The 22,819-nt window shown below is 47.2% G+C and overlaps 1 protein-coding gene across 17 annotated transcripts in view; it reads right to left on the bottom strand.

Annotated features, from left to right (window-relative positions):
• The window catches only part of NIPBL (NIPBL cohesin loading factor), a 1,341,000-nt gene that overhangs the window by 584,651 nt on the left and 733,530 nt on the right, over positions 1 to 22,819 (bottom strand). For all 17 annotated transcript variants that reach the window (XM_069221119.1, XM_069221174.1, XM_069221201.1 and 14 more), the window contains 2 exons: positions 7,494 to 7,629; positions 7,329 to 7,411 (listed from right to left, as the gene is read on the bottom strand). In XM_069221119.1, coding sequence (XP_069077220.1) covers positions 7,329 to 7,411; positions 7,494 to 7,629 — 219 coding nt within the window. The remainder of the gene's footprint in view (positions 1 to 7,328; positions 7,412 to 7,493; positions 7,630 to 22,819) is intronic.

Genomic DNA, 22,819 nt, shown 5'->3' with positions numbered 1-22,819 from the left:
CATGGGCTGACAGCCAAGCCCCGTAAGGCTGCACAGGAACAACAGGTGGATCCTCTAAGGAACCCCCAAAGTACAGGGGATCCTGCAACTAGCACTGGAATCAGTGTAGTTGCATGATTCCAACATGTTTGATAACAAACATGCCTATGTCCAGAGTAGCTATTATGTAGTTGGACCACTCGTGTTGACCAGAGCCCTCTACACACTTTAAGATGGGTTCTCTGCACTTACAAAGTCCAGGGAAAGGCGTCAGGAGTTTGTAGGGGCACACTGCTCATGCAAGGGGACCCTCACACTTAAGGACATGCATCTTGCCTTTGGGCTGAAGGGCCTATCAGAGGGGTGACTTACAGTGTCTAAGTGTAGTAACCAGGAGGGAAGGCAAGCCTTATATCTCTGGTGAAAGGAGTGCAGGCTTGCAGACTTTTTGCATAGGTTCCCATGGGCGCCACAATACAAGTAGCAGCCCATGGCGGACCCCTGGTGTACCAATGACCTGGGTACCTACGTACCATGCACTAGGGACTTACATAGGTGCACCACTATGCCAATTGTGGCTGTATAAGTTTATCAGCAACCATATTTAGAGGATAGAGCACAGTCACTGGGTTTCTGTTTAGCAGGATCCCAGTGAATTACAGTCTAAACACACTGACATCAGGCAAAAAGTGGGGGTAACTATGCTAGAAAGATGGCACTTTCCTATAGCAACTAGCACCTCGGCACCCAGACACACCAGGGCAGGCAAAACCGAACAGCTGGTGATTTCTTGGACCTTGGCCCCTAAGCATCTTAAGTTGTAGAAGGCACCCCCCACAACCATTTGCAAGTATACATATGCAGTTTATGTTTCTCTTGTAGGATAACATTACAGTGTTCGAGGCCCATACCTCAAATCTGACAGTTGTGCTATTTTTACAGTTTTACTTGAAATTCTAAAACGTCTAAAGTACTTATCTAATATCTATGATCTTGGTGTCCAAGTATAAATACAGATCGGTTTTATTTTTCTAAATTGGTCTCGAATTTCTTTCTTGCGTGTGTCCCCCACTTACTAACTCTGTGTACAAGAAATCCTCAACACTACACTCTGATAAGCCTAAGTTGCTCGACCATACTAGCACCAATAGAGCTCTTGGGATTATTAAACTAAGCCCTGCAAAACCAAATAAGTGTAGTCTGGACTTTTTGCATGGCGTGTCCTTACAGTGGCCCACTACATAAAAAGCCAGCTTCCTACACGGCCTTGTAGCCACTGCAGGAGAGACCTATCCAGTATCTGAGGAGGTGTCCAGTCCACTGGCATCAGCCAATTCCTCACACAAGTGCAATTCCTCACACCAGTGCAGTTCAGGGTCTAGGGGCTAGTATTCTTCAAGGTTCAGTGGCCCCTCCCAATCTACCATAGTCTATATGAATAAGGCTCAGGCCCCTGCCTAGAGGCAAAGGCTCCAGTTGGTGCCAGAATCTACTGGACAATGCCTATCAGGGTCCGTCTGAGTCGGGGATGAGAATGGAATGGCGCAGCCGGTATTGACAGTGGAACCGGCGTCAGGGAAGGCTGCGGTGGCACGAGTGGCACTGGTCTGAATCCATCTGTGGATCCAAGGGGCCCAACTAGCACCTAGGGAGGACATGCCAGCAGCGAACCAGTAGGGGCCCCTCACCAACTCGCAGGGCACGAAGGTGCGCCAATGGGAATGGCTGCCCAACTATGAGGTGCATGACATCACAGAATTCTTGGAGTTGGGCAGGGATAGCTCCGGCTCCTGGACGCTTGGTGATGCATGGAGACAATCCAGGGCACAAACTAAACCCAGAGCCAGGACTCGAGAAACAGTACGGTCAAGTCTCAATAGATAACTTAAACTGATGGGACAAAGTCAAGGAACTCTTCAACTTCTTGCTGCTTCTTCATCTGGTGGGACTTGCCCGAGTGGGATAACTGATGAAGATCTATGGTTCCACAACTGATCCCTTACTCTCAATTGGGATTGAGACCATTGTGGCGTCGCACATCAAGTGGCAAGGCGTTTGCGGTATTGCTTCCTCAAAGCCTTTGGGATTATGATGTGACTATAGGCTCAGGTCTTGCTATTGTGGTTGCATTCAGGGCACTAGAGACCGATGAGGTGCGGATTAGTCACTGACATTTGCGGGGGTCAGGTGCTGCAGGTCTTAAATACAGCCTTCCTTGTTGACATCTGTAGGAAGTTGGCTCTGTATGCACTATTTCAAAGTAAGGAATAGTATGCACAGAGTCCAAGGGTTCCCCTTAGAGGTAAGATAGTGGCAAAAAGAGATAATACTAATGCTCTATTTTGTGGTAGTGTGGTCGAGCAGTAGGCTTATCCAACGAGTAGTGTTAAGCATTTGTTGTACATACACATAGACAATAAATGAGGTACACACACTCAGAGACAAATCCAGCCAATAGGTTTTTATATAGAAAAATATCTTTTCTTAGTTTATTTTAAGAACCACAGGTTCAAATTCTACATGTAATATCTCATTCGAAAGGTATTGCAGGTAAGTACTTTAGGAACTTCAAATCATCAAAATTGCATGTATACTTTTCAAGTTATTGACAAATAGCTGTTTTAAAAGTGGACACAGTGCAATTTTCACAGTTCCTAGGGGAGGTAAGTATTTGTTAGGTTAACCAGGTAAGACAGACACTTACAGGGCTTAGTTCTTGGTCCAAGGTAGCCCACCGTTGGGGGTTCAGAGCAACCCCAAAGTCACCACACCAGCAGCTCAGGGCCGGTCAGGTGCAGAGTTCAAAGTGGTGCCCAAAACGCATAGGCTAGAATGGAGAGAAGGGGGTGCCCCGGTTCCGGTCTGTTTGCAGGTAAGTACCCGCGTCTTCGGAGGGCAGACCAGGGGGGTTTTGTAGGGCACCGGGGGGGGACACAAGTCCACACAGAAATTTCACCCTCAGCAGCGCGGGGGCGGCCGGGTGCAGTGTAGGAACCGGCGTCGGGTTCGCAATGTTAGTCTATGAGAGATCTCGGGATCTCTTCAGCGCTGCAGGCAGGCAAGGGGGGGATTCCTCGGGGAAACCTCCACTTGGGTAAGGGAGAGGGACTCCTGGGGGTCACTTCTCCAGTGAAAGTCCGGTCCTTCGGGTCCTGGGGGCTGCGGGTGCAGGGTCTCTCCCAGGCGTCGGGACTTTAGGTTCAAGGAGTCGCGGTCAGGGGAAGCCTCGGGATTCCCTCTGCAGGCGGCGCTGTGGGGGCTCAGGGGGGACAGGTTTTGGTACTCACAGTAGCAGAGTAGTCCTGGGGTCCCTCCTGAGGTGTTGGATCGCCACCAGCCGAGTCGGGGTCGCCGGGTGCAGTGTTGCAAGTCTCACGCTTCTTGCGGGGAGCTTGCAGGGTTCTTTAAAGCTGCTGGAAACAAAGTTGCAGCTTTTCTTGGAGCAGGTCCGCTGTCCTCGGGAGTTTCTTGTCTTTTCGAAGCAGGGGCAGTCCTCAGAGGATGTCGAGGTCGCTGGTCCCTTTGGAAGGCGTCGCTGGAGCAGGATCTTTGGAAGGCAGGAGACAGGCCGGTGAGTTTCTGGAGCCAAGGCAGTTGTCGTCTTCTGGTCTTCCTCTGCAGGGGTTTTTCAGCTAGGCAGTCCTTCTTCTTGTAGTTGCAGGAATCTAATTTTCTAGGGTTCAGGGTAGCCCTTAAATACTAAATTTAAGGGCGTGTTTAGGTCTGGGGGGTTAGTAGCCAATGGCTACTAGCCCTGAGGGTGGGTACACCCTCTTTGTGCCTCCTCCCAAGGGGAGGGGGTCACAATCCTAACCCTATTGGGGGAATCCTCCATCTGCAAGATGGAGGATTTCTAAAAGTTAGAGTCACCTCCGCTCAGGACACCTTAGGGGCTGTCCTGACTGGCCAGTGACTCCTCCTTGTTTTTCTCATTATTTTCTCCGGCCTTGCCGCCAAAAGTGGGGCCTGGCCGGAGGGGGCGGGCAACTCCACTAGCTGGAGTGTCCTGCTGGGTTGGCACAAAGGAGGTGAGCCTTTGAGGCTCACCGCCAGGTGTGACAATTCCTGCCTGGGAGAGGTGTTAGCATCTCCACCCAGTGCAGGCTTTGTTACTGGCCTCAGAGTGACAAAGGCACTCTCCCCATGGGGCCAGCAACATGTCTCGGTTTGTGGCAGGCTGCTAAAACTAGTCAGCCTACACAGATAGTCGGTTAAGTTTCAGGGGGCACCTCTAAGGTGCCCTCTGTGGTGTATTTTACAATAAAATGTACACTGGCATCAGTGTGCATTTATTGTGCTGAGAAGTTTGATACCAAACTTCCCAGTTTTCAGTGTAGCCATTATGGTGATGTGGAGTTCGTGTTGGACAGACTCCCAGACCATATACTCTTATGGCTGCCCTGCACTTACAATGTCTAAGGTTTTGTTTAGACACTGTAGGGGTACCATGCTCATGCACTGGTACCCTCACCTATGGTATAGTGCACCCTGCCTTAGGGCTGTAAGGCCTGCTAGAGGGGTGGCTTACCTATACTGCATAGGCAGTGAGAGGCTGGCATGGCACCCTGAGGGGAGTGCCATGTCGACTTACTCGTTTTGTCCTCACTAGCACACACAAGCTGGCAAGCAGTGTGTCTGTGCTGAGTGAGAGGTCTCCAGGGTGGCATAAGACATGCTGCAGCCCTTAGAGACCTTCCTTGGCATCAGGGCCCTTGGTACTAGAAGTACCAGTTACAAGGGACTTATCTGGATGCCAGGGTCTGCCAATTGTGGATACAAAAGTACAGGTTAGGGAAAGAACACTGGTGCTGGGGCCTGGTTAGCAGGCCTCAGCACACTTTCAATTGTAAACATAGCATCAGCAAAGGCAAAAAGTCAGGGGGCAACCATGCCAAGGAGGCATTTCCTTACAACATCACTGCCACACCAGGAAACAAGTCTCAAAATACTTAGACAAAAAGGTGAGTGTCAAAAAATGACTGGAAGTAGCTCTCTCCGGAACTGCTCCGTTTAGCTTGGAAAAGGAAAGAACTGACGTCAGCACACTGGGGTGACACCTATATAGGCAGTGTATGTCAATTCTGTGCGGATGGCGTCATTTGGATCTTCACGACGCCACCTACTGGCGCACAGGGCTTCACAAAACGATTTCTGGATACAGTCAGACACCTGGGGATAATTCTAAGGTAAGGAACATAAGGTGTGATATCTATCAGTTGTGTGATGTACTGGACTGAGGGTTCGGGTGCAAGGTGGGATGTTTACTTGTTAGGTATGAGCTCTAGGTAGTTGCTGCGCTCCAAAAAATAGTCTGTGGTGATTTCCTCCCAGTTGGAGATATATCCCTAAAGTCTGAGGCCTTTGGAACTATTCCCTCTAAGGGAGTACTGCAAGAAGCCTCGGCGACCCGGTTAGTGGGTTGGTTCTGGGGAAGTGGCCTTCCACCCACCTCTAGCCTCCTGCTTCCGAAAGGAGTCCATGCTGGATGGGACCTGGAAGAAACCAATCGCCGTAACGGTCTACATGTCCTCAATTTTCTCAATCATGGTGTCAACCTGAGGTTTAAGCAGGAGTTTCTAGTTAAGCAGCAAGTTGACACTGAGCTGTTGCACCTCCGGCTTGAAGCCAGACACACAGATTCTGTAACTGTCAAATCCGAAGCGCACCTGATACCTTTAGGCATGGCTTTCCCTTCTTTAACAAGTTCCCCTCTCAACCAACCTTTTTACAGTATTAATGTGGTGCTCTAAGAGCCCCCTTTAGCTTCTCCCAGTGATCACCATCAGACCAGGAGAGGAGTTGGTGATAAACTAGTGGCTAGCCCTGCTACCCTTTCCCTCTCTGCGTTAAGTTGCTTCCTCTACTCATCAAAAGGTGAAGTGTCGTCCATGGCTTGGGCTGCTGCCCTTTTCCTAGTAGTGATGACAACCAGGGAGTCCGGTGGGACATGACTCCTGAAGTTGAGGAAGTCGGAGGGTGCTGTCTTACACTTTTTCTCTAAACGAGGTGTGACTATTCCTGATTTAACTTGGTACTTGAAAATGTCAGGGGTGAATTTTCTCACGGCTAAGCATGGGGAGGCATTCAACAAAATTCCGTCTTTGAAAGCTCTTCTACCTGAAAATCATCTTCAAAGGTAACGCAGAGGACTACCTTGTGGTAGGATGGCATGCGTTGAATAATGCTGTGGAGTCATCAGGCGGTGAGGCCTGAACTGGGACCGGTTCTAGATCTGCGTCTGTCTGAAGTTCCAAGTCATAATCCTCATAAGTATCATCACAGGGGCCAGGGTAGACTGGGCAAAGTCCCTGGCCAGGGAATAGGGGCTAGGACTGCCTGTATCCTGCCATGTCCAGACTTAGACATTCTGCTGTAGGCCCACCATCTGTCTTCCCGCTCACACAGCTTTCATGCTGCTGAATGCCAAGCAAGAGTCGCACAGGCTCTCTTCGTGCTCTGACAATAGGTAAAGATTACAGGTGGCATGGAGAACGGCACAGGGGAATTTAGAATAGCACTATGGGCATCTCCTGAAGAGCATCAGTTTCATTACCTTGAGTCCATCTTTTTCCTATAAAGGAAGAACGGGGCACCCAGTGGCCCTAAAGGCCTTGAGGGCCAAGAGGCCCATTTGCTTAAGAAGTAGGCCCTATAACAAGAAAGAAGTGGGTTTCAGAGTCTTCCTCCAAAAGGATGGAAGGCAATGGACTCTGAGGTTATGACAAAAACTGACAAACTTGTTAAAACGAGGAGCAACGCAGTTTCACGTCCAAACTCAATGGCGGAGAATAACAACCTAACAATTGAGCTGGTGCCATGCACATTCATGACCAGAGGAGGACCAAGACTTTGTGACTCAAAAGACTTCTTCTAGGTAAAAGTAGTTGCAATTGTCTGAGCCCAACACCTGCTGACATGAGTATACAGAGCGCATGTATCTACCGCCAAACATGATATGAACATACGTTTCTCCAGTTACCATGCAGTTGCAAAGATGGCTCACCCAACGTTAGCGCAAAATCTTTTGCCAGAATAAAGGAATTTAAAGTACAGTCTACATGGCTTTCTAGATTTCAATTACAAAATCCCAAGTCATTCTCAAAACCCAAAGTTAAATATTGAAGTAAACAACTTGTAACATTCTGAACAATACACTAAATAAAGAAAAGCTTTAAGCACATGATCTACACCAATATGAGAAAATGAGGAAACTGAAGCAGGAATATACTGCAATGCATACAAATAGATGTGACTAACAATAGAAATGAGATGATAAAAAACCCAATTATTATTAGGTTGTCTCATAAAAGATTCACATAAATACATGTTACTTTGATATACACACATACTTTTTTAGAAAAATAGAAAGGAAATTCTGTGCTGTTCTCATGGCTGTTTCATAAGAGTTGGTAATTATGATGTCATGGTCAACCTAAAAAAAAAAAGCATAAAAAAATAGATTACTAAATCCGTATATTAAAAATACCAAATAATGTTTTGGAAACAAAACTTGCCTTTTTGGTTGTCTCCTCTTCAGTAGCTGTATCTTTATCGGATGGCAGGTGCACAACACACTGAATTAATTGTAGAACAAGAGCAGTCACCATCTGAATGTACATGGCTTCCCCATCAGTGTCGCTGCTATTTAACCTGAAAATGAGGGAAAAAAAAAAAAACCTCTGAAATAAACCTCTGATTGCTTAGCAAATATGTTCAGAAAAAGAGCTATCTATCTAGTCAGTATGTATTAAATCCTTCAGTGCAGTGCGTAGATTCACATGACAACATTCCCATGCAAAATAAGAAATGCATAAACAAACTTGTCCATATTCTGGCCTATTTTGTAGACCAGAGACGTTGCTTCCAACATTTAAAGCTTAGGAAGGCACTGCATTTTAATACCAAAACCTGACATCTCTGTACATGTGAGAAACTGCAGAACACATTTAAAATTCATAGCTTGTTTTGATCAAAAATGCATACACGAAGACAAGATGTTTTCAGTTATTTAAAAACAAAAAAAGAAAAGAAATCTTTAAGATCTAAACAAATCAATGGCTGAAAAAGTATTTGACTAAAACCGCAACTCCAAAAAGAACAGTTGCATAGCACCAACTCCTATGGTACTCCTATGCTTAAGCGTGAACATGTGCTGCTTTAATGTGTCTAGCAGCTGCACATGCACAATGTCATTATGAAGAAGGATGTGATCCAGACAGTTTGACCGTTAGCAAGGGGGAGAGGGCAGAATGTTTGCGAAATAGAGGAAAGTACATATGATGAATGTAGGAAAATGCCTCTCACTGAATGGTTACCCCCTAACGTTTTGCCTTGTGTTGATGCTAGTTAGGATTGAAAGCGTGCTGGCTTGACTAAGAAGTGTGCTGGGACCCTGCTAACTAGGCCCCAGCACCAGTGATTTTTCTCTAAACTGTACCTTTGGTCCCACAATTGGCACATTCCTAGCACTCAGATAAGTCCCCTGTAACTGGTTCCCCTGGTACCAAGGGCCCTGTGGCCATGGAAGGTCTCTTAGGGCTGCAGCATGTATTATGCCACCCTGGGGACCCCCTCACTCAGCACATGCATACTGCCTCACAGCTTGTGTGTGTTGGTGGGGAGAAAATGGCTACGTTGACATGGCACCCCCCCCCAGGGTGCCATGCCCACATCCCACTGCCTGTGGCATAGGTAAGTCACCCCTCTAGCAGGCCTTACAGCCCTAAGGCAGGGTGCACTATACCACAGGTGAGGATAGTTACATGAGCACTATGCCCCTACAGTGTCTAAGCCAAACCTTATACATTGTAAGTGCAGGGTAGCCATAAAGAGTATATGGTCTGGGAGCCTGTCAATTACGAACTGCACAGTTCCATAATGGCTACACTGAAATCTGGGAAGTTTGGTATCAAACTTCTCAGCACAATACATCCACACTGATGCCAGTGTGGGATTTATTGAAAATGCACACAGAGGGCATCTTAGAGAGCCCCCCTGTATACCAGTACAAGCACCAGTGTAAGGCTGACCAGTTCCTGCCAGCCTGCCAAAACCAGACAGGTTTCTGGCCACACGGGGTGAGTGTCTTTGTCACTCTGTGGCCAGGAACAAAGCCTGCACTGGGTGGAGGTGCTTCTCACCTCCCCCTGCATGAACTGTAACACTTGGCGGAGAGCCTCAAAGGCTCATGCCTTTTGTTACAGCACCCCAGGGCATCCCAGCTAGTGGAGATGCCCACCCCCTCCGGCCACTGCCCCCACTTTTGGTGGCAAGGCTGGAGGAGATAAAGAGAAAAACAAGGAGGAGTTACCCACCAGTCGGGACAGCCCCTAAGGTGTCCTGAGCTGAGGTGACCCATGCCTTTAGAAATACTCCATCTTAAGTTTGGACGATTCCCCCAATAGGATTAGGGATGTGCCCCCCTCCCCTCAGGGAGGAGGCACAGAAGGTGTAGCCACCCTCCAGGACAGGAGCCATTGGCTACTGCCCCCCCCCGACCTAAACACACCCCTAAATTTAGTATTTAGGGGCAGCCCTGAACCCAGGAAATCAGATTCTTGCAACCTACACAAAGAGGGACTGCTGACCTGAAAACCCTGCAGAGACGACGGAGACAACAACTGACTTGGCCCCAGCCCTACCGGCCTGTCTCCAGACTCAAAGAACCTGCACAGCAACACATCAGACAGGGACCAGCGACCTCTGAAGCCTCAGAGGACTGCCCTGAACTGAAGGACCAAGAAACTCCAGAGAACAGCAGCACTGCTCACCAACAGCAACATTTTTGCAACTTTGAAGCAACTTTTAAAGAACTCGATCTTCCCGCCAGAAGCTTGGAGAACGGCCCAGGGGAATTTAGAATAGCACTATGGCATCTCCTGAAGACCATCAGTTTCATTACCCTGAGTGCATCTTTTTCCTATAAAGGTTTCATTACCCGGCTCGAGCTCCAGAGAACTACCACTGCAGAGAGGACTCCCAGGTGACTGCGACCTCGTGAGTAACCTGAGATGACCCTCCCCCTGGACCTCCACAGTGACGCCTGCAGAGAGGATCCAGAGGCTCCCCCTGACCACGACTGCCTGGAACAAACAACCAGACGCCTGTACCAAGCACTGCACCCACAGACCCCAGTCCCGAAAGGAACCAACCTCCAGTGCAGGAGTGATCATCAGGCATCCCTCTGTGACCCCCGGGTCCCTCCACTGCTTCAAAAAGCAAACCAGACGCCAACTTTGCATCCCCCCCCCGCTCTACAAAAAAACCCTAGTCTGCTCCCCGAGGACATGGGTATTTACCTGCCAGCAGACCAGAACCCGAGCACCCCCGTTCTCCATAGGAACCTACGTGTTTTGGGCCCTCCTTTGACCTCTGCACCTCACCGGCCCTGTGTTGCTAGTGCAGTGACTTTGGGGTTGCCTTGAACCCCTAACGGTGGGCTGCCTATGCCCAGGAAACTGAACTTGTAAGTGCCTTACTTACCTCAGAAAATTAACCATACTTATCTCACCCAGGAACTGTTGATTTTTGCACCGTGTCCACTTTTAAAATAGCTTATTGACATTTTAGCATATACTGTGAGTACTACCGCTTTAATTCAAAGTTCTTTACTTACCTGTGTGGAGTACCTTGCATTTTATATATTTACTTCAAATCTTGTGGTTCGAAAATAAATTAAGAAAATATATTTTTCTATATAAAACCTATTGGCCTGGAGTAAGTCTTTGAGTGTGTGTTCCTCATTTATTGCCTGTGTGTGTACAACAAATGCTAAACACTACCCTCTGATAAGCCATCTGCACGACCACACTACCACAAAATAGTGGCAAAATTAGATAATTCTAATGCTCTATCAACCTCTAAGGGGAACCCTTGGAATCTGTGCATAATATCTCTCACTTTGAGATAGTATATACAGAGCCAACTTCCTACAGTGTCTTTCTCCCGATCACGGAGAAGAGGATTGCGAGGCCTGTCGATCGTTTCGATCCAAAAAGACCCTTCATGATTGGAGAGCCAGAAGACTGGAAATGGCATTGAAGAGTACAGAAGATCTCGACACCATGGAGGAAGAACAGGCGCAGACGGCAGTTTCCATCAAAGACTTCCATCATGGTACTTCAAAGAAGAATCGGAAGAAGATCGACCTATCACTGCTGGTCAGCACGTGAGTACCACTGCCCCTATGCCCACTTATAAAAAGTCCTTGAAGGCCTTGGGTACACCACTGGCAGAGAGCCATGGTTCGACCCAGAAAAAGACTCGTCGACCAACCTTCGGGTTCGGTGCCGAAAAAGGCCACTCCTCCGTCGATATCTGAGTCGAGCACGTCCATCAAAAGCTTATCTTCCGACTTAAGTAGGCGTCCTCACTCCTCAGAGTCGAAGCCTCGACGCCCTGCTTCGCAGCCGAAACGACCAGCTGTATTTTCAGGCCCGAAAAAACTATTATCTTCAGAGGCGATAAAGTCTTCTTATTCAGAAAAGCAAGGACTTTCCAGCCATCTTAAACAGAGCTCAAAATCACTGGATGAACAGTTATATCGATCTTCTGATCATGGTTCTGAGGACACAGAGATCCAACCTATCCTTGAGATCATGGATAAAAGCCAATCAAGGATTCATATCCATGAAGAAACTGGCAGAATAATTACTGCACCTCCTCTACAGACCAAGAGAAAGATGGCCTTTCAAGAACATTTAGACACTGCTCCACCACCAGCAAAGATTTATAAATGGAAGGAGAAGCCATTACCTATCCATACTTCTCTCCCTTATTCACCACAACTTTCTTTTTTGCCACCACCCACTAGCCCACCACCTTTGCCTTCACCAACTCATTCACAATATTCTCATGGTGATACGGTTGATCCTTGAGATCTCTATGATCAGGATCATATTCCTGGCAGTGACCCGGACTTATATATACCCTTCCAAACCTTCTCCACCAGAAGACACTACTGCATACACGCAGGTTATTTCTAGGGCAGCAGCGTACCATGGGGTGCTTATACACAGTGAACCCTTAGAAGAGGATTTTCTTTTTAACACCTTATCCTCCACACACTCAAGATATCAGTGCCTCCCAATGCTACCTGGCATGATTAGGCATGCAGATCAAATATTCAATGAGCCAGTCAAAGCTAGGGTTCTAACACCACGCATTGACAAAAAATACAAGCCTGCACCTACAGACCTTGATTACATTACCCACCAAGTTCCTACAGACTCCGTGGTAGTGAGTGCTGCCAGAAAGAGGGCTAATAGCCAGTCCTCAGGGGATGCTCCTCCCCCTGACAGAGAGTAGAAAATTTGATTCTGCTGGCAAGAGGGTAGTGACACAAGCTGCTAACAAATGGTGAATTGCAAGGTATGAGAGCCCACTGGAACAAGATGCAGGAACTCCTACAACACCTGCCCAAAGAACACCAAAAGAAAGCACAACTGATTGTGGTAGAGGGTCAGGCCATAAGTAACAACCAAATATGGTCTGCCCTTGATGCTGCAGATCCAGCAGCTAGAAGCATGAATACTGCCGTCACTATACGCAGACATGCATGCTTATGTTCCTCTGGTTTCAAACCAGAAATACAGCAGGCAGTGCTGAATATGCCTTTCAATACAAAACACCTGTTTGGCCCGGAGGTTAACACTGCCATAGAAAATCTCAGAAAAGACTCTGCCAAAGCCAATGGGAGCCTTATACACAACCCCTTACAGAGGCTCCTTTCGTAGGCAACAATTTAGAGGAGAATTCATAATACATTATACATTAGAGCTCTTTTGAGATAAAGAGTGTGGAGAGCTCTTTCAGGAACCGAATCTGGCTGTAGAAAGAAGACTGGCAATTCCACTGACTGATTAATGTGAAATTGGGATTTGTCCTAAGTACTATTTTGTGTTTGTGTACCTGGAAGAAGGTTCTTCTTAAGTGAATGCTTGAATTTAATTTACTCTTCTTAAGGAAGCAACTGCTACCAGGAAAGCAGCCTTCCATGATAAAAACTGAAGAGGGCAAGAGTGCATGGGTTCAAATGGTGGCCCCATAAGTCTTGTGAGTACAATGTTAAGATTCCACACAGGGGCTGGTGGAGCTCTAGGTTGAATAACCCTTTAAAGACCGTCAATAAAAGCATTTATAACAAATCCTAAACACAAAAGTATGTTGCCTGTTTTGGTGGTAAGCAGCTATTGCTGTTAAGTGGATCCTAATAGAGGAGTACGCGAGGTTTGCTTTTCATAATGGCTACACTGAATACTGGGAAGTTTGATATCAAACTTCTCAGAATAGTAAACCCACACTGATGCCAGTGTTGGATTTATTAAAAAATGCACACAGAGAGCATCTTTGAGATGCCCCACTGTATTTTACCCAATCCTTCAGTGCAGGACTGACTAGTCTGTGCCAGCCTGCGACTGAGACAGACGAGTTTCTGACCCTCTGGGGTGGAAGCCTTTGTGCTCTGAGGCCAGAAACAAAGCCTGCCCTGGGTGGAGGTGCATCACACCTGCCCCCTGCAGAAACTAACTCCTAGCAGTAAGCCTCAAAGGCTCAGGCTTCGTGTTACAGTGCCCCAGGGCACTCCAACTAGTGGAGATGCCCGGTAAAAAAACCTGACGCCTGGAAAAAAGCAGTGCACCCACAGCCCCCAGGCCCGAGAGGAACGAACTACTGGGGCAGGAGTGACCAGCCGGCAGCCCTCATCTTTGCCCAGTCAGTGGCCGGGCCGAGAAGCCTCCCTGTGCCCTGCCGGCATCGCCAAATTGACCCCCGGGTCCCTCCATTTAAACCAACGCAAAACCCGACACCTACTTTGCATACTGCACCTGTGCCGCTGAGGGTGTATTTTGTGTGCCTGTTTGGGACCCCCCCCCCCCCCAGTGCTCTACAAAACCCCCCTGGTCTGCTCCCCGGGGACACAGGTACTTACCTGCTAGCATACTGGAACCGGAGCACCCCTGTTTTCCATAGGCGCCTATGCTATTTGGGCCCCTCTTTGACCTCTGCACCTGACTGGCCCTGTGTTGCTGGTGCTGGGTGTTTGGGGTGAGCTTAAACCCCCAGTGGTGGGCAGCCTATGCCCCAGAAACTGAACTTGTAAGTGCTTTACTTACCTGATAAACTAAATTGTACTTACATCCCCCTGGAACTGATGAATTTTGCACTGTCCACTTTTAAAATAGCTTGCCATTTTATGCCATACTGTGAACATTACTGTTTTCATTCAAACTTCTATATTTACCTATGCCAAGTACCTTACCATTTATGCACTTACTTGAATTCTGAATCGTGTGGTTCTAAAATAAAGAAAAGAATATTTTTATACATAAAAACCTATTGGAATGGAAATAAGTCTGAGTGTGTGTTCCCAGTTATTGCCTGTGTGGATACAACAAATGCTTAACACTACCCTCTGATAAGCCTACTGCTCAACCACACTACTACAAATAGAGCATTAGTATTATCTATTATTGCCACTATCAACCTCTAAGGGGAACCCTTGGACTCTGTTCACACTCTCTCTCACTTTGAGATAGTATATACAGAGCCAGCTTCCTACAATGGCCCTTCAGGTTTCTCTTAGTATGTTAATGCATTACTGAGGAAAGTTATGGTAGCTAAACTCTAGTACCTCAGGAGCCAGGTTTTTAGGTTGAGCTGTCTCGGCAGTCAGACTGCCTTTTTCTGTGTGAGGAGGGCCAGCCTGAAAGGGACCTTCTTGTGTGGAGCAATGGATATCTCTAGAAGGGTTGAGAACCATGGCTGTATGGCCCAGGTGGGAGCCCCCAGCATGAGGATGAGGAATTGTTGCTTGAGTTTTCTCACTACTATTGTACTTTTGTAGAAGTGGGAGAGGAGGAGAAGCATATGAAAAGCTTAGTGACCAGTTCATGCATAGAGCACGGCCCATGGAATGGGGGTGTGGAAACCTGGGGAAGTTGGGCATTTTACATTTTCGCAAGTCGCAAAGAAGTCTATGTCTGGAACTTCGCACTGACAAAGTACGGGAGTAGGACTCATGGGTGGAGGTCCCACTCATGAACCTGTTTCTGTGTTCTGCTGAGCAGGTGTGCAAAGTTGTCCTCCCTGTGGTGCACTTGGTGATGGATCGCCCAATGCCAAACCTGCTTCGCCTTGAATGTCTTGGATAACGGTTTTGAGGACCATCTGTGTGGCTAAAACCCCTAGATGGTTTATCTGGGACCCTGCTGATGAGGTGGTCACAGGCCCTGAACTGTCATGTCCCCAAGATACGTGCACCCCCCGCCCATTTAGTGATGTGTCCATGGTGATGGTCATCTGTGGAACTGGGTGCGTGAAGAGGGTGTCCAGCCAACAGAAAGCAATGGGTGCTTACTCTTATCAACACTAGATCTTCACAGTGATCCTAGTGACCACTGTGACAAGAGGTACTCTTGAAGAGGACCATATGGTATAAGTGACTGGCTATACAAGATACCATTATACTTAGCAGGCGCATCACTGTTCGAAGTGTGAGAGGACGGAGGGGCTAAAACACCCCTACTCCTTGCTTGCCTGAATTGGCCTTGGCAATGACTGCATTTAGGACAGACTCCAGAAATGGCTAGACCTGAAGGGGCTGAAGGTGGGACTTTGTCTTCTGCCTCCAGCACATGCAGCACCTGATCTAGGGGCAGCATCTTGAATTTTTCCTTCTTGAGGAACCAATTAATAATCTGAGGTCTAAAAGCTAACTGAGACCATTGACCTTTTTGGGGTATCAATAAGTTCTGAAAGTACACGCCTTACCACTTTTCTGTTCTGGAACCAACTCCACTGCACCATAACCTTACTGCTGTAGAACACGCAGGTGGTCTGGCAGGAGTGTATTTGGGCAGAAAGCAATGGGTGCAGGGTTATTCTAGGAAGGGGTGAGAATGCCCCCTTTCCACAAACAAAGAACTAAGGGTCTGAAGTGATGGTCCTCTGTAAAGGAGGAGGATACCCGTCCTCCAATAGACTGTGTATGGAAGAAAAAGGGATCCAGGGCTGCTTTCCTACAATGGCTGGGGAAGAGGCGGCGGCGAGCGAGAGAACGTGTTCTTCTTTTGTGTCAACCCCTGTCTTACATTATAGAGTGGGATTCGCCTGTTGCTGCTGTGTTGGGCATGCTACTGACAATGCCCACAAGACAAGCCTTTGGGGAATCCTCAAAATATTCAAAACTATTAATAATCCCTTTTCTGGGTCTGGAGGCCAAGTGATCTTGCAGTGACTTTGCTGTCCTAAGCACTCCTTGTGCTGAATCAGCCTTTGCTCTGAAAAGACCAGATTCATCAAAGGGGAGGTCCATTAATGTTGTTAGGACATCCTGGGAAAATCATGAGCTGTGCAACCAGGCATGGTGACGCACAGACAGAAGTTCCCCACTGCTCTAGCAAATGAGTCTGCTGTTTTGAAGACAGAATATAAAACCTCCTTGGCTGTGGCTTGACCATCTTCCACCAGCTCTTTAAGTGACCCAGAAAGTCATTCCATGGACTGGGGACTACTGCTTGAAATGTGCCCCAGAGGGCATAAGCATACCTTCCTAGAAGACAAGTGGCACTAAGGAATTTCACAGTGATGCTCCTGGCAGAAAATTATTTCTCTGAAAATTGTTCCATCGGCTTTGACACTCTGTCTGATTGTGTGGTAGGAAGTGCATCAGGTGTCAGTTTAAAAACATAAGAGGCTTGCACTAGCAGGCTCTTCTGAGAAAGGCAGAAGGACAGGAAAGCTGGAGCTGGCTTGTAGTGGCTTGTGATGGATCAAGACTGCAGCTGAAGTTGCAAGCTTTTCCCAAAACGAAACGCTAGTTTCTATTAGGCCCTCAGTGAGATGGAATGGTTTCTTAACTGTAATCCCAGTTCCCTCTCAGGGGAATCTCCACTGAAGTCATAAGAACAGAATAATCCCGTCCACGTGCAAGGATCCTGAAGCAACTATTCCACAGAATCTCCTAAGTGAAGAGGTTCGCCTTTCTTCAGGAAGGCCTGTGCAAACACTTAAGATAAGAACATTATGCCGCCTATAAGGAAGGCTACAATGGTCACATTCTTAAGATTATACTTAAAAAAGAAAAGGGTAAAGAATCCCATACATATGTATATTTAAAGCCAAATACCTTCGTAGACAGCTTAAATCAGGGATAGAAGGACACTGTAGCCCTATAGACTGCCAATATGTGAGCATAAAAACAGTGCCTGTGTCTTCAAGGACCCAGAGATCACCATTATGTCTAGCAGATGGCAGTTGCGTCACTTCTTTTTTAAGAGATTATGGCAGTGACAAGTAGGTCCGGTAATCACCTCTGGGGAGGCAGAAGGGTTGCTTATGACTTCAATTGAAAGGGGGGGGTGGGGGGGGGGGGGAAGAGAGAGAAATAAAACAAATGCTATTACAGGTATGAAACTATTCCTTCTCTCTCAGGGAATCTCCATTGATAGTCATAAGCACTAAATAGAGTAGCAAGCCCACCCCTACCAAAAGTGGTGGAAATGACAAGGTACAATTAGATGACCACATAAACAAACACATTTTTAAGGGAGGCCTGTACTACTTGAGCATCTGCTTTAGCATCTGAGTCCAAACAATATTTGGTAAATGTGTTCACAGGACTCCATGTAGTCGCTTTGCAAATTTCGGATATAGGGGTGTTTCTAATCAAAGTAGAATGAACTTTAGGTCTAGCGGACAAATTCTCATAAACAAAATGGGATGCAAGATACTATCCATTGGGAGATGGATTGTTTGGAAGTAGCTAGACCTGTACGGAAAGGGCCATAGTTTACAGACAATTGGCCTGACCTATATATCTCTTGTTTTGTTCAGATAAAACTTTTAGACTCGTCTAACGTCTAGGGAATAGTTTTCTTTCAGCAGGTGTGGAAGGATGCTGAAAGAAAGTTGGTAATGAAATAGTATGACTTAAAATTCCAAAATGACTTTCGGAAGAAATTGCTAGTGAGTCCTTATCATTACCTTGTTCAAGTAAAAAAAATGGGGTATGGTTTTGTGAGTATTCCTGGATTTCGCTAACCCTACATGCTGATGTGATCCCTATGAGGAAAGCAGTTTTCCATGGGAGATGTTTCAAGGATGATTTGTGAATGGGCTCAAAATGGTCCTGCATGAGAGAATTATACTGATCTCCCAGGGAGGAGAAGGATGCCTAATGGGATGGAAAACCTTTCAACCCTTCCAAGAAATATTGATAATGGGAAGTTTGAAAAAAAAAAAAAAAAAAAAAAAAACACACACGTTTTCTGTAGATAGTAAGAGCTGCCAAATGAACTTTTATGGAAGAGAATTATAAGCTAGATTTGGCCAAATGAAGTACGTATAGAAGAATGACATCTTGGCAGGTGGTTGGGTCCACGTTCTTGTTAGAACACCAAATGCAAAATCTCTTCCATTTGAATGAATTAGCTGAACGAGTTGACGGTCGTTTAGCCTCCTTGAGAAAGTTCATGCATTGTTGCAAAAGGTTCAGGTGTGCATACTGAATTGGCTCAGGAACCATGTTGTAAAATTCAAATAGGAGAGACTGGGAGGAACCATCTGGCCTCCGAATTTCGTGAGGAGCGAAGGTCTTGCAGGGCAGTTTAAGAAATGGATGCTCTGGCCGGTGAAGAAGGTCTACCACTGACATGGCCACTCCGGAACAATCAAGATCGTCCTAGCTCTCGAGTAAGACAGTTTGATAAGAACGGACAGGATCAGTGGAAAGGCGTAGAGAAATTTGCCGGACCATGGGGCATTCTCCAGTGTCCCTGGATGAAACAACCTCGAGGCGAAGCCTATGCATTTTCTGTTTTCTGCAGTGGTGAGCAAGTCTATTTGTGGAGTGTCTCACAGCCTGAAGATGTTTTGCACAACATGGTCGTGAAGATCCTAATTGAGATTTTCCTGCAGGACTCGGCTTAGGCAGTCTGCTTGAACATTTCGGACACCTGGGAAATTAACTGTACTGTTCCTCAGGTCTCTGACTATCAGCCACTTAAAAAATGCCTGAGCATCATGGGATAAAGGCCTGGACGACGTTCCCCTTCACTTGTTGAGGTAGTACATCGCTGTCGTGTTGCCTTTCTGAACAAGCAGGGACTGAGTCTTGAAGAAAGGGAGAAAAGCTTAAACTACATAAAGTTAGAGGAGCTTGGTGGGGTAGGCTATGTCTCTCAGAAACCATGTTCTTTGCATTTGGAGGTGATCTATGTGTGATCCCCATTCTAGTAACAAAGCATCTGTTTGGGACGGGACACCCTGATGAAATGGCATCCCTTGAAGCAAATTTGTTGGAGAGTGCCACCATGTCAGAGAAGGCATTGCATGGGTGGAGTAATACTGCCCTCCCAACTGCCCGTCACTTGGTACCACTGATCCTCGAGACATTCCTGAAGAGGATGTATGTGGAGATGGGCATTTGGAGCTAGAGTGGCACACGAAGCCTGAGAACCGAGAAGAGAGGACACTGTCCTCACTGTGGTGAGGAACCCTTTCATGAGAGATCGACACTTCAGACAGACTGATAACAGTCTCTCCTCCAAAGGACACACATTTGCTTGACTGGTGACGATGAAGGCCCCTAAATAATGCAGTGTCTGAACAGGAGTAGGTGTTGACTTGCTGTGATTGACATGCAGCCCTAATCGTTGGAGGAGATGACTTGTCCACTGACAATGCAGACAGGCTTCCTGAGGCGTCGACACCTTGATGAGCCAATCGTCTAGGTAGGGGTAGATAAAAGCTCTATGCTTCCTGAGGTGAGCAGCTACCATTGCCATTGACTTCGAGAAAGTTCTGGAGGCTGATTTGAGGCCGAACAGAAGAACTTTGTATTGGTAATGATTTTTACTCACGACAAACCTCAAGAATTTGCTATGCTTTTTGGCTATTGCTATATAAAAGTACACATCTTTGATGTCTATCAAGAAGAGTCAGTCCCATGGTGTAACTGGGGATAAATCTGATGAAGTGCCAGCATTCAAACTTTCTCATCAAATCCATTTGTTGGCCTATTTCAAATTGAGAATAGGTCTGAACACGTTTCTGGGGCCTTTCTTCTTTACCATAAAATATCTGGAATAAATGCCCATTCCTCGCTGTTTGGGAGGAACATCGGAGGAACAGTCTCCACCCCCTGCTTCTCGAGAAGGATGTTGACCTCCGAGCGTAGCAACTGTAGATGTTGATTGGATGGTTTTGGTGGTATATTCGCCAGAAGACTGGTGCACTTGAAACATTACCTATTTCAAAAAAGATTTATTACCCAGGCGTCATTTGTGATGAATTGCTACTCTGTCAGAAGATGATAAATAATTCCCCCTACCTGAGTGGGTAATGGAAAAAGGGTAGGGAGCATGGGGGTGGGGACTCATGGCTTTCTAACTGCTGTAGCCTTTCACCCCTGAGCAGGCTGTTGAGTGGCTCTCTCTCTAGGCTGCCGCTGCAGGTGTTGCGGGTAAGGCCTCTAAAGTTGAGATTGCAGTCCACCTTGGTACCGGGTGAGGGGTTTGAACACTAATGGAAAAACTGGCGCTGCTAGAGCTTGTAGAGCCTTTGTTGTTCCTTTTGTCTTTCTAGGTCAACTGCCTTAAGAGTCTCCATGTCTAATTGCATGTCAGCCATCTCATCGTACGTGCGACTGCCAAAAAGTGTGGATCCCGAAAATGGCAGACTAAGGCTCCGTTGTTCTGATTCATGCTTGAGGGCTGAGAGATGGAGTCATGAATGTCGGCACAATGCCAGCCTGTGACACTACTCGTGCAGCTAGCAAGGATGAATAGGCTGCAGCACCGATGGTCTGATTAGACGCGATCACGCCATCATTGACAACCTCAAGGAAGTCCTCCTCCTTTTTGTCTCTGGGGAAGTCGTTGGCAAATTTCTGTAAGTAAGCCCTGTCCTACCTGCCCAGAAGAGACTATGCGCAAGCTGCCTTCATAGTGGTAGCAGCTGTACCACATACCTTGCGGCTTACGGAGTCGTGCTTCTTACTCTTAGTCCGGTGGTTCAGCAGACGAAGGAGTCAGAGTGAGGTGTCTTAGCCGCTAAGATGACTACAGAATACGGAATTGGGTCAGATCAGAGAAAGAGTGGATCCTGCTCTGGAGGCCTGAATTCTTCTGTAACTTCAACGGAGCTGCTTTAGATGAAGCTGTCATGAGAAACATATCCATTGCTGGTTCCAACTGACCCGGAACCAAAGAAGGGGGCATCTTGACGTTGATTGGTGGTGAAGTCTCTCAAATATGACCGATGTGGAGGGTGTTGGAACAGACTTTGTATATTCAATTTCGCAGCTCCTCTCACCAGGACCTCCTGGAATGTAGTGACATCATCCACAGGAGAAACCCCTGTCTGTGGAAAGTCTGACAGTGCTGAATAGCTTCTGGTGCTGGAAGAGGAGGCAGAATAGTAGAAATGATGTCTAGATATTGTAAGTGATGTTGCTCTAGATGTACAAGTTACTTACCTTCGGTAATGAAATATCTGGTAGAGACATTCTAGTTGCAGATTCCTTACCTTAGAATTTTCCCCCAGGCGTCAGACTGGATCCGGAGATTTTTTCTTCGAGCAATACCGTTGCGCGTCAGTAGGTGGCGGTCGACTCCGCAGGCGTCTTGGTTGACGTGATGACGTCGGGAGTAGTACATAGACGCCCCCCTCACGCAGTGATGTCAGTTCTTTTCCTTCTGCGCCACACGCTGATCCGAGAGAGAGCTACCCTCTGCTATTTTGTGGCCGAATACAACCGTTTTGTCAACATTTTTTTGTGCGAACTTGGTGCGTCGAGGATGTCCCCAAAGACCGGGTTCAAGCCGGGCAAGGACTGTCACCGCATGATGTCGGTGACGGACCCTCATCCTGTCTGTCTGTGGTGCCTCGTGGTCCAGGAGATGGTTCTGGAGGCTTCTTGTCTAGACAATACGGGAGATGGTCTAGACAGAGCACCAGGACCTGTATTGATGTCTGGAATGGCGTGAACGGTGGAGAGTTCTTGAAGAGGATTGTCACGGAGAAACTCTAGGCTTTGGAAGAGGGACTTCCCTAGGTAGAAGTGGTGCCGGAGGAGGAGGAAGAGGTGGGGGAGATGGAAGTGGTGGGGGAGGAGATGGAGTAGGAGAGTCGGAGTTGTATTGGAGATGAAGGAGAATACACACTGGAGTAATCGGATCCAGGACGTGAAGAAATGTGTCTCAGTTTTCTTCATTCTGCATGTACTGATGCTTTCGATGTTGTTCTATGTCTCCACAACAATACATTTCTCGATCAACATTTCTCTGTCTCAACATCGACACACTGCTTGACGCCAAAGTCCTTCTGTGCCTCGATGTGAAAGACACCCTTGACCTACCCTGTCTTGATGTTGATCTTCAACTTCTCTTCAACGTCGACCCAGCCCTCAACGGAGAACAAGTCAGTCCTCACGACATCGACCTGTACCAACATTTTTTGGCTTAACTCCTTTTTTTGGACATTTGATGCCTGGGGCTCTCAGAGGAAGGTGGAAGATCCCTGGAAGAGAACTCACTCTCCACACTCTCCAGACTCTCCAGATGTGACACCTTCCGACTGGCCTTGCGTCACTCTTTCTTGCCATGAAGGCAAAATTTCTCACTTTCCCTTAGGACACTCCTAGAAAACTTCCTGCAGTGGTATTGCATAGCATGGGCAAGCCTCCATATGAATAGCCATCTGACCCATGGGGCTAGTCAACACCTTAGGAGACTGCGGATCGGCTGAAGAAGTTGAACATCGAATTGAAGAATATTGATGGATCAATCCCAGGAGTGGGGAACTCCAGGTAAAGCGGACCTGGCTGGGGCCTTTGAGC

Source organism: Pleurodeles waltl, chromosome 1_1 (assembly GCF_031143425.1).
Source record: "Pleurodeles waltl isolate 20211129_DDA chromosome 1_1, aPleWal1.hap1.20221129, whole genome shotgun sequence".
Taxonomy (NCBI): Eukaryota; Metazoa; Chordata; class Amphibia; order Caudata; family Salamandridae; genus Pleurodeles; species Pleurodeles waltl.
Note: the sequence above shows the minus strand (reverse complement) of the source record. Positions and strands in the feature narration are given on the sequence as shown.